The following is an 11,986-nucleotide window of genomic DNA, read 5'->3' as shown; positions in this document are numbered from 1 at the left end:
GAGTTCGAGACCAGCCTGGCCAAGGTGGTGAAACCCTGTCTCTACTAAAAATACAAAAATTAACCAGGTGTGGTGGTGGGCGCCTGTAATCCCAGCTACTCGGGAAGCTGAGGCAGGAGAATCGCTTGAACCCAGGAGACAGAGGTTGCAGTGAGCTGAGATCATGCCACTGCACTCCAGCCTGGGCAACAGAGTGAGACTCTGTCTCAGAAAAAAAGGCCTTCCCCATTTCTAGAGTACAAATAAGTATATTAATATTTTCTTCCCAAATTATTATGTTTTCACTTTTTTCTACTTTCACTTCTGATATACCTGGAATTATATTTTGGTATAAGGAATGAGATAAAGATAATTCCCCCAGCCCTTCACTACCAACTAGCCAGTTTTCTGAGCACCATTTTCTCCATTGATTTCAACTGTGGCCGTTATCATAAATGATTTTTTTAACGTACTTGAGTCTACTTATGGAATCTATTTGTTCCATTGACCTAATTCTTTTTTTTTTTTTCTTTTTTTTTTAGATGGAGTTTTGCTCTTGTCACCCAGGCTGGAGTGCAATGGCACAATCTAGGTGTGAGCCACCACGCCTGGCCTCAATATTTAATAGGATGGAAAAACAGGAAACTGAAATAAAAATTCTCCTTTAGAAAAGGGAGTTCTGGGCCGGGCGCGGTGGCTCAAGCCTGTAATCCCAGCACTTTGGGAGGCCGAGACGGGCGGATCACGAGGTCGGGAGATCGAGACCATCCTGGCTAACATGGTGAAACCCCGTCTCTACTAAAAAATACAAAAAACTAGCCGGGCGAGGTGGCGGGCGCCTGTAGTCCCAGCTACTCGGGAGGCTGAGGCAGGAGAATGGCGTAAACCCGGGAGGCGGAGCTTGCAGTGAGCTGAGATCCGGCCACTGCACTCCAGCCTGGGCGGCAGAGCGAGACTCCGTCTCAAAAAAAAAAAAAAAAGAAAAAAAAAAGAAAAGGGAGTTCTGGTGTTGAGACAATCATCTATCCTTTTGGAAAAAATTAAGTTATATCCCTCCATCATATCAAGTTAACTAAAATAAACTCTAAAAGTATTCTAGAAGCTGGGAACAAGACAAAGTCTATACTCTCACAGAGCTTACACTCTAAGGGGAGAATAACCATGAACAAATAAACAAATTAAATAACTTCAGAGGGAGATGATTTTTGAAGAAAATAATCAAGATAATGAAATGGGGCATATCTTGGCAGAGAGGGGAGTGGCTAATTCAGTTAGGGTGGCCATGGAAGGCCTCTTTGAAGAAGCAATATTTGAGTTGATCTCTGAAGGTGTCAGCCATAGGAAGATGTAGGGGTAGAGAGTTCCAGATAGGAGAAATGCAAAGGTTCTGAGAAGGAAATTAGTTTAAGGTAGATTAAAGATCTAAATGGAAAGTATCATAACAGACAAAAAAGATAATATGGTTGTTACTTTGGATAAGGAAGGTCTAAAACAATAAACAAAGCAGCAAAACCATAGCAGAAAAGATTGATATGAGTATAGACTATATAAACACTGAAAACTTCTGCATGATAACACAAACCATAAACAAGTGACATACTATGGGAAAATATTAGCAACATACATTTTACACAAAGGATTAATATCTACAAATATAAATGACTCCTACAACTCAACATGGAAAAGACAATGCTATAAGAAAAAATAGGCAAAGGTTACAAATAATTCATAGAGGATGGGCCAATAACAAACATAATATGAAAAGATGCTCAACTTCATTAGTGACAAACAAACAAACATGAGTTATTTTTCATCAATCAGATTGTAAAACAATCCAAAAGGCTGGGCACAGTGGCTCACGCCTGTAATCCCAGCACTTTCAGAGGTCGAGGCAGGTTGATCACCTGAGGTCAGGAGTTCGAGAGCAGCCTGGCCAACATGGCAAAACCCCGTCTCTACTAAAAATACAAAAATTAGGTGGGCATGGTGGCACACGCCTGTAATTCCAGCTACTCGGGAGGCTGAGGCAGGAGAATCGCTTGAACCTGGGAGGCGGAAGTTGCAGTGAGCCAAGATCGTGAAATTGCACTCCAGCCAGGCAAAAAGAGCCAATCTCCGTTTCCAAAAGAACAAACAAAACAACCTAAATGCCAGGGTCCTAGGAAATGTGAAGATACACTGCTGATGGTATTGAAAAATTGGCACAGTGCCTTTGAAGGGCAATTTGGCAGTATGTATTAAAATTGAAAATATTTATACTCCATGACTCAGTAACCTTCTTTTGAGTGTCCATCTAGAGAAACATGCCTGGGCACAAAGAGGTCTCTATGGCGATGTTCACTGCAGCCCTGTGATAGTGAAAAATTAAGACCACTTTAAATATCCATTAAGGGAGAGGAGAAATAGGTTAAGACTGCCTCCTTCCCCAGTGATGGAATTCCCTGCAGTAGTTAAAAAGAAGAAAGTTGGCTGGGCACAGTGGCTCACGCCTGTAATCCCAGCACTTTGGGAGGCCGAGGTCGGCGGATCATGAGTTAAAGAGATCGAGACCATCCTGGCCAACATGGTGAAACCTTGTCTCTACTAAAAATACAAAAATCAGCTGGGTGTGGTGGCGCAAGCCTGCAGTCCCACCTACTCAGGAGGCTGAGGCAGGAGAATGGCGGGAACCCGGGAGGTGGAGGTTGCAGTGAGCCGAGATCGCACCACTGCACTCCAGCCTGGAGACAGAGCGAGACTCCGTCTCAAAAAAGAAGAAAGCTGATTTTTTTTGTTTTTTTGGTAGAAAGATCTCCAAGACTTATTATCAACTGAAGAAAGCAGTTGGCCGCCTAATATGATCGAACAGTACGATCCTGTTCATGTGAAAATGATAGCCACACCAACCTCCGTATTTCTGTGTTACTATCCTGCCGCTACCCACCTCCACCCCCACTCCCAGTGGAGAGGATTTTGGTTTGAGCAGTGAGGCTGTTTGAGTGGCTGTAATCCCAGTTCACCTCACAATTACCACCAAGTAGGCATGGGAGTCTGCTACATAATTGGTGAGGCCCAGTACAACGTGAAAATGGAATGGAGAGCCTCACGTTCAAAAAGCAGAGGACGAAGCGGGGTGTGGTGGCTCATGTCTGTAATCCCAGCACTTTGGGAGGCTGAAGTGGGCAGATCACCTGAGGTTGGGAGTTTGAGACCAGCCTGACCAACATGGTGAAACCCCGTCTCTAATGTGAAACCCTGTCTCTACTAAACATACAAAAATTAGCCATGCGTGGTGGCCAGCACCTGTAGTCCCAGCTACACGGGAGGCTGAGGCAGGAGAATTGCTTGAACCTGGGAGGCAGAGGTTGCAGGCAGTGGGCCGAGATCGCACCACTGCACTCCAGCCTGGGTGACAGAGCGAGACTCCGTCTCAAAAAAAAAAAAAAAAAAAGGAGGGGAAGTGTAATTAAAGATCCCAACCTAAAAATGTTTTTCCTAGGCCGGGCATGGTGGCTCACGCCTGTAATCCCAGCACTTTAGGAGGCCAAGGCAAGCGGATCACTTGAGGCCAGAAGTTCGAGACAAGCCTGGCCAACTTGGTAAAACTCCATCTCTACTAAAGATTAAAAAAAAAAAAAAAAAAAAAAAGCCAGATGTGGTGGTGTGCGCCTGTAATCCCAGCTACTTGGGAGGCTGAGGCACGAGAATCACTAGAACCTGTGAAGCAGAGACTGCAATGAGCTGAGATCACACCACTGCACTCCAGCCTGGGTGATACAGTATGACTCTGTATCAAAAAAACTTTTTTTCCTTTAAAAAAAGTTTTTACTTATGAAACATAGTAAGTGTAATAGTAATGCACGAATAATGACAAATTACAGAAAAATATTTTTGTCATAATTTTACATGATTTTTTTTTTTTTTTTTTTTTTTTTTTTTTTTTGAGACGGAGTCTCACACCAGGCTGGAGTGCAGTGGCGCGATCTTGGCTAACTGCAACCTCTGTCTCCCAGGTTCAAGTGATTCTCCTGCCTCAGCCGACTAATTTTTGTATTTTTAGTAGAGACGGGGTTTCACCATGTTGGCCAGGCCAGTCTCAAACTCTTGACCTCAAGTGATCCATCTGCCTTGGCCTCCCAAAGTGCTGGGATTACAGGCGAGAGCCACTGCGCCCAGCGAAAATAATGTTATTAATATATCATGATCATAAGATTTTTCTGACTCCCTTTTCTGCACATTCAATTATTTGGTCATCAACATTTTTAGCAACTTCATTTTTTTTTTTTTTGAGATGGAGTTTCACTCTTGTTGCCAAGGCTGGAGGGCAATGGCATGATCTCAGCTCACCACAACCTCCGCCTTCCGGGTTCAAGCAATTCTCCTGCCTCAGCCTCCAGAGTAGCTGGAATTACAGGCATGTGCCACCATGCCCAGCTAATTTTTGTATTTTTAGTAGAGACAGGGTTTCACCATTTTGGTCAGGCTGGTCTCGAACCCCCGACCTCTGGTGATCCACCTGCCTCGGCCTCCCAAAGTGCTGGGATTACAGGCATGAGTCACCATGCCCCGCCGCAACTTCATTTTTTTTTTTTTTTTTTTTCAGACAGAGTTTCACTCTTGTTGCCCAGGCTGGAGTGAAGTGGTGTCATCTCAGCTCACTGCAACCTCCGCCTTCTGGTTTCAAGTGATTCTCCTGCCTCAGCCTCCCGAGTAGCTAGCATTACAGGTGCCCGCCACCACACCTGGCTAATTTTTTTTTGTTTTTAGTAGAGACGGGGTTTCACCATGTTGGCCAAGCTGGTCTCGAATTCCTGACCTCATAATGCGCCCACCTTGGCCTCCCAAAGTGCTGGGATTACACGCGTGAGCCACTGTGCCTGGCCAAGTTCATTTTTTTTTTTTAAGACAGGGTCTCACTTTGTTATCCAGTCTGGAGTGCAGTAGTGGGATCACAGCTCACTGCAGCCTTGGCCTCCTGGGCTCAAGGAATCCTCCCGATTCAGCCTCGTCAGCAGGTGGGACTACAGGTGTGCCCCACCACGCCTGGCTAATATTTTAATATTTTTATTTTTTATAGAGATGAGGTCTCACTTTGTTTCCCAGGCTGGCTTTTTTTTTTTTTTTTTTTTTTTTTGAGACAGCGTCTCACTCAGTTGCCCAGCCAGGAGTGCAATGGTGAGATCATGGTTCACTGCAGCCTTGACTTCAAAAGCTCGAGCAATCTTCCCACCTCAGTCTCCTGAGTAGCTGGGACTTCAGGCACGAACCACTACACCCAGCTAATTTTTTGTTTTTTAATTTTTAGTAGAGATAGGGTCTCACTTTGTTGCCCAGACTGGTCTCAAACTCCTGGGCTCAAGCAATTCCCCACCTCAGCCTCCCAAAGTGTTGGGAGTATAAGCATAAGTCATTGCACCTGGCCTGTCTCTTCAATTACAGGGAAGAAACTTTTTTTTTTTTTTTTTTGAGACGAAGTCTCACTCTGTCGCCCGGGCTGGAGTACAGTGGCCGCATCTCAGCTCACTGCAAGCTCCGCCTCCCGGGTTTACGTCATTCTCCTGCCTCAGCCTCCCGAGTAGCTGGGACTATAGGCGCCCGCCACCTCGCCCGGCTAGTTTTTTGTATTTTTTAAGTAGAGACGGGGTTTCACTGTGTTAGCCAGGATGGTCTCGATCTCCTGGCCTCGTGATCCACCCGTCTCGGCCTCCCAAAGTGCTGGGATTACAGGCTTGAGCCACCGCGCCCGGCCGGAAGAAACTTTTATATTGTCTTCTTCATTGATAATTTATCTGAAACTTTTCATCTAATGTGTCTATTGTGACAATCTTCAATTTTAATTTCTATTTCTAAATCCTTGGATATTTGTTTTGCTGTGTTGCACCAGTTTTTAAAACCAGAGATTCTAAACTCTTCGAAAAAATATAATAATCCCCTCATATACTTTACTGCAATGTCCATGGGTACTCGTTTATTTCATAATCATTTCCTTGCAAAATTTACTGCCTGAGTGCCAGCAGTTCCTGTCCCAGTGTGCAGGCCAAAGCGTTAATCTTTGTACAGATCCTACAGGGACAGGCCCTGGTGACAGAACAAGCTTGCCTCTCACAACAGGTCTCCTCACTGTTCCTGCGCAGAGGCCCTCCTCTCTCCCTGGTCTATGGCCACTGCTACCTGTGCTGCTGCTTCTGCTACTGGCTGCCACTGTAGTCACTGGCTCAACGTCCCCCTCTGGGCCCTGGTGTCCCCCTCTGGTGTGTTTCTGCACACCAGGCGGCCTGTCTAACTGCTCGGTGGCATGCACATTGCCTGCAGTGCCCAAAGGCTATGGGTGCTGCCACTTAGCATATCCCTTCTGCTCACGTGCATGATCCATTGTCACAGTGGACTACACTTAGAAGAGACAAGCTCAAAGATAAAATTATCAATTTCAAGACAGCCACAGCATTACATTAAAACAAGCCTAAGGCCCCTTCCAGGAGCAGAGCTCTGTGAACGGCATGTCCATGAAGCTGGCCCTGGAGGCGTGGGTTGGTGTTCTCCATTGCTTAGTTTGGCACCTGGGGCACCATCCTGCTAGGTTTTTTTTGGTTTTTTTTTTTGTTTTTTTTTTGAGACGGAGTCTCGCTCTGTTGCCCAGGCTGTACTGCAGTGGCCAGATCCCAGCTCACTGCAAGCTCCGCCTCCCGGGTTCACGCCATTCTCCTGCCTCAGCCTCCCGAGTAGCTGGGACTACAGGCGCCCGCCACCTCGCCCGGCTAGATTTTTGTATTTTTTAGTAGAGACGGGGTTTCACTGTGTTAGCCAGGATGGTCTCGATCTCCCGACCTCGTGATCCGCCCGTCTCGGCCTCCCAAAGTGCTGGGATTACAGGCTTGAGCCACCGCGCCCGGCCCATCCTGCTAGTTTTTATTTCAAGTGTGTGCAAACCACGTTTTGTTTCTGTGTTTCAAATTGTGCGAAGAACCATTAATTGATTACCTTCCCATTACATTTATACACCAGTTGCTGTTAAATCCACACTAGTGGTATAAAGGAGTGGTTAAGAGCCTGGACTCTGAGCCTGTATCACCAGGAACCCCTGCTAGGATACAAACTAGCTAAGTGACCTCCAGCAAGTGAATTAAAGTTTCTGTACTCAGCTTCATCATCCATACAATGGTAATAGTATTGATATCTACTTAATATGGTTGTTCTAAGGTTTCAGTGACTTAATGCTTCTAGCGAGTTGGTAACAGTGCTTAGCACAGTAAGTTCTCAGATAATGTTATTTTGTATTATTTTGTCTTTTGTTTTTACTGTTCTTGTACTTTCAAGTCTGTTTCAGAGGACACCTGTTTTTCCTCATGTAAGTTTCCTCCCAAATCCTCCCTTTTCCACTCATGTATTTTATAGTTCACTGTAGCCCTCATCATTTTTTTTTTTTTACCTCAATATATGTAGAGAAATGAATTGGAAAAGATCCTGCTGAGGTTCCCTCTAGAGAGGTAAGCAGGCATTGAATGCCCTGTCACGGGGAAACTTCAGCCTGGCTGTTTGAATGTTTATAATGGGAATGCCTTTACATTACAATGGGATGGAACTGAATCTGTGTTATTTAAAATAAATGTTTACAATTGTTAAATGCAGTTGGGGTGGGGGAAGTAGGCTTCCAGGGCAGCCTGGTGCTGTGGCAGCCAGGTCCCATCATGGACTGCATCCTCTGAGACTGGACCAGTCCACACATTTCCAGGGCAGCAGTCGTCTGCCTCCCATCCTTAGCAGTGGCAAGACTTCCTTTGTCAGCAAATCTGACTACCTCTGGTTCAGACCCCTGGCAGCTTTGCCTTTCACAATATCCTTTGTCCACTCCCCATCTCTCAAAGACACTGGGGAGGAATTTTAGGAGTCGGGGTAGGTACCACTGTACCTAGGTCCAATACTACCTCTTGTGAAGCCCTTCCTCACACACCCACTGAACGTGTTTGAATTAACTGTGACTGCCTCTTTGTTCCTAGACAGGTTGCTCAAACCTCTAGGTAGCACTTAGGGTTTGACCTTTTCCAGCCTCGTTGTTTTGTTAATTAGATCGTCTATTCCCTAAGGGTACATACGGGGTCTCTAATTCAAGCTTGTAGCCCGCCCAGTCCTCTTGCCCCCATCTTAGGGCTTTAGCACTCTTTTTTTTTTTTTTGAGATGGAGTCTCGCTCTGTCACCCAGGCTGGAGTGCAGTGGTGCGATCTCAGCTCACTGCAACCTCCACCTCCTGGGTTCAAGAGATTCTCCTGCCTCAGCCTCCCAAGTAGCTGGGACTACAGGCGCGTGCCACCACACCCAGCTAATTTTTTGTATTTTTAGTAGAGACGAGGTTTCACCATGTTGGCCAGGATGGTCTCGATCTCTTGACCTCATGATCCGTCTGCCTCAGCCTCCCAAAGTGCTGGGATTACAGGCATGAGCCACCACGCCCGGCCAACATTCTTGATTCCTTTTGCCCTTGTCCCTAGCTAGCTCTTTTTGTTATTCAGGTCTCAGCTCCTGTCACCTTCTCTGAGAAGCCTTCCTTGACTACCTTATCTAAAACAGACTGCTTTCCTTTCAAATCATTCTCTATGTCATAACTGGTCTTACTTTCCTGATAGCACTCACCGCAATCGGAAATTCTCTGATTTGCCTCACTTTTTATCCGTCTCCCTTGCTGGAAATGAGTCACAGGAGGGCGGGGACTTGTCTGTTTTGTTTACCCCTAAATCCCCAGTGCCTAACAGTAGGTGTTCAAGAAAATATGTGAATGAAATTCACCTATTAATGAAATTTTATTTGATCATTGACTGTTTCCGCCAGTAGACTGTCAGCTCCATGCAGGCCAGGGCCTTATCTGGGGTACCTCAAAATCCTCAGCACCTAGCACAGTGCACGGTGCATAGTAGATCAATAAAGAACTGTTGGGTGGCCGGGTCCGGTGGCTCATGCCTGTAATCCTAGCACTTCGGGAGGCCGAGGCGGGTGGATCACAAGGTCAGGAGATCGAGATCATCCTGGCTAACACGGTGAAACTCCGTCTCTACTAAAAACAGAAAAATTAGCCGGGCGTGGTGGCGGGCTCCTGTAGTCCCAGGTAATCGGGAGGCTGAATCAGGAGAATGGCGTGAACCTGGAGGCGGAGCTTGCAGTGAGCCGAAATCGCGCCACTGCACTCCAGCCTGGGCGACAGGGCCAGACTCCGTCTCAAAAAAAAAAAAAAAAAAGAACTTTTGGGTGAGTGATTTAATGTTCCACACACACCGGAATTCAACATAGCCCAAATTAAATTTAGTCTCTTCCCCACCAAACCTGTTTTCTCTTCTGCGTAGCCCAGTTCATTCAGTGGCACTGTCATCCACGCTGACACTCAACCCAGAAATGAACTCACACCCCTTTCACTCACTCATCCGCTATTATCAGTTTCCAAACACTGCCTATTCAACCTCCAAAATATCCAAATTATCTCATCTTTTTCTACCCTTTCCCACACTATCCTGGACCAATTTTCCCCCCGACACTAGTGAAACAGCCTCACTCCTCCTGACTCCTTGTGAAGCTAAGAAAGCTTAAACTGCAGGACCTGTCACTTTCCATAGGGTCACACGATCATGTGTTTTATAAAGTTCACAAAATATATTTAAACAATTGGTTCAAAGTGCTGTCCCTTTCCACTGAGGGCCTGGCCATACTTTCCCTTGCATTAGGTGGTGTTGGAGCTGCCTGACATTTTTGAGATCCACCTAAGGGGAAGTTGATTTGGGGGATACATTTAGGTTGGGTTTCATGGGATATTTGTTATTTAAAAATTTATTTTGTTTTTATTTTGTAGAGACAGGGTTTCACTATGTTGCCGAGCCTGGTCTTGAACTCCTGGGCTCAAGCGATCCTCCCATCTTGACCTCCCAAAGTGCTGGGATTACAGACGTGCAATCTGCACCCAGCCCCATGGTACATTTACATTGTGCCTTGTATCACTTCTCTTCATAATTATTACACGGGTGGAGGAATTGCTTGTAGAAATACTCTTACTGCCTACCTTTGATCCTAATTTTGTATTCATAAGTCAATTTTTTTCTTTTCTTTTCTTTTTTTTTTTTGAGATGGAGTCTCGCTCTGTCACCCCGGCTGGAGTGCAATGACACAGTCTCGGATCACTGCAACCTCCGCCTCCCGCGTTCAAGCGATTCTCCTGCCTCAGCCTCCTGTGTAGCTGAGACTGCAGGCGCGTGTCACCACACCCGGCTAATTTTTGTATTTTTAGTAGATACTAAACATGGTTTCACCACGTTGGCCAGGCTGGTCTCGAACTCTTGACCTCGTGATCCGCCCGCCTTGGCCTCCCAAAGTGCTGGGATTACAGGCGTGAGCCACCACGCCTGACTGTTTTTTTTCTTAAAGATGTCTCACCCTTCCTCCCCCAAACCATATAAGCTTCAGGTCCCATTAAACCTGGACCTTTCAGTGCAGTGGCTCAGGCCTGTAATCCCAGTGCTTTTAGAGGATCTCCTGAAACCAGGAGTTTGAGACCAGCCTGGGCAATATAGCGAGGCCTGGGCTCTACAAAAAATCAAAAATAACCGAGTGTGGTGGTATGCGCCTATAGTCCCAGCTACTCAGGAGGCTCTGGCGGAAGGATTGCTTGAGTCCACGAGTTCTAGGGTGAAATGAGCTATGATCGCCCAGCCTGAGTTGACAGAGTGAGACCTTGTCTCTAAAATAAACATTAAAAAAAAAAAAAAAAAAAAACCCTAAACCATCCTCTGGGTAAGTCACAAATATGAGACTCAGCTACTCCTGCTCAAATACCTTCTTTTCTTTTTACTAACTGCATACAATCTAAACTCTTTTGCATTTCGCAATCTTTCATGTTTTGACCCTTTACTGTTTGACCTCCTACCTATCTCTCTTCTGTTCTCCTTGTTTCAACAATATTCAACTTTTAGTAAATATTTTTCTATGTGCCTCCATGCATTTGTACACGTTGATCCTTTTGAGTACAATGTTCTCGCTTGTTTATTTAAGTGAACTTATATCCTCCATGTCTCCCTGCCGTCTTTCTTACAGCAGCTGCAAGCGGTTTGTAAGGCTCTTTTGTAGCTTCGTGTTGCATTTTGCAAAGGTCATTTTGCAGGTGGTATTTGTGTGCTTGCTGCGCCTTCTATTCCATTGTTTACTCGCAACTTTGTTTCCTGCACTGGCAGATGCCCTCCCACTCCAGAGGCCCTGTTTTCACCATTGCATCCCCAGGGCCTAACCCACCATCACTGGTTAGTAAATTGTGTGCACGCACACATTTATTTTGTAAAGCAATGGGACCCTTTAAGAAAATGAAATAGTAAGATAACTCCTAGATAATTTTCTAGAATGTTTGGGAAAACCTAGGCCATCTTGAAGCATATGTATGAAGCTCCACTAACTCAGCAAAGCTCCACTAACTCAGCCTTTCCTCTCATCCCCTATCCCCTCCCCTCAGGCTATAGTCAGAAAATTGTGGGACAGGTGCAAACAAATCCTTGAACTGTATTTGAACTGAAGTGAAACAGTAGGGTCAAAGAAGAGTTCAGAGGGAGTTGTGGAGTTGGCAGCGCTTTACAGAGGAACTACACTGAGGGCCTGAGGACAGAACGCGGGTAGCACAGGGCGAAAGGTTCAACGTCCCTGCTCTGGGACTCAAGTCACTTGGCTTCTCGAAGCCCCTGCCTTCATTTGGTGATAATCACAGAGCTTCCTTCACAGGGGTAAGAACAACGCAGAGACCGTGGGAAAGAGCCCAGCCCGCCGAAGGTGCTCAATGATCAGGAGCCGCGGTGAGTACTCCGCCTCTACCCCGGCTGAAGCCCGCCCCCGCCGTCACCTATTAATTTTGTAGTTTGGAGTCACCGAGTTCACCTCCTCTCATAGGAGGAGAAGGCTGGGGAGGAGGAGTGTGCGAGTCGGGGTAGCTTAACTCCCTGTTTGCCCGGAGGAGGGGGAAGGCTAGGAAGTTTCGGGCCCCACTCAAAATGGAGCCAAACGTCTGCCTCGCCT

At 46.1% G+C, this 11,986-nt stretch overlaps 1 protein-coding gene across 7 annotated transcripts in view; it reads left to right on the top strand.

The window, feature by feature from the left end:
- The first annotated feature begins 10,409 nt into the window (after positions 1 to 10,409).
- Positions 10,410 to 11,986, top strand: part of PHF8 (PHD finger protein 8) — a 109,906-nt gene continuing 108,329 nt past the window's right edge. For 6 of the 7 annotated variants that reach the window (XM_015127505.3, XM_077989074.1, XM_015127501.3 and 3 more), the window contains exon 1: positions 11,320 to 11,766. In XM_015127505.3, coding sequence (XP_014982991.1) covers positions 11,751 to 11,766 — 16 coding nt within the window. In that variant the 5' untranslated portion in view covers positions 11,320 to 11,750. Of the gene's footprint in view, positions 10,724 to 11,160; positions 11,227 to 11,319; positions 11,767 to 11,986 lie in introns of those variants that run through there. The other variant, XM_077989073.1, reaches the window with a different exon arrangement.

This window comes from Macaca mulatta, chromosome X (genome assembly GCF_049350105.2).
Source record: "Macaca mulatta isolate MMU2019108-1 chromosome X, T2T-MMU8v2.0, whole genome shotgun sequence".
Taxonomy (NCBI): domain Eukaryota; kingdom Metazoa; phylum Chordata; class Mammalia; order Primates; family Cercopithecidae; genus Macaca; species Macaca mulatta.
Note: the sequence above shows the minus strand (reverse complement) of the source record. Positions and strands in the feature narration are given on the sequence as shown.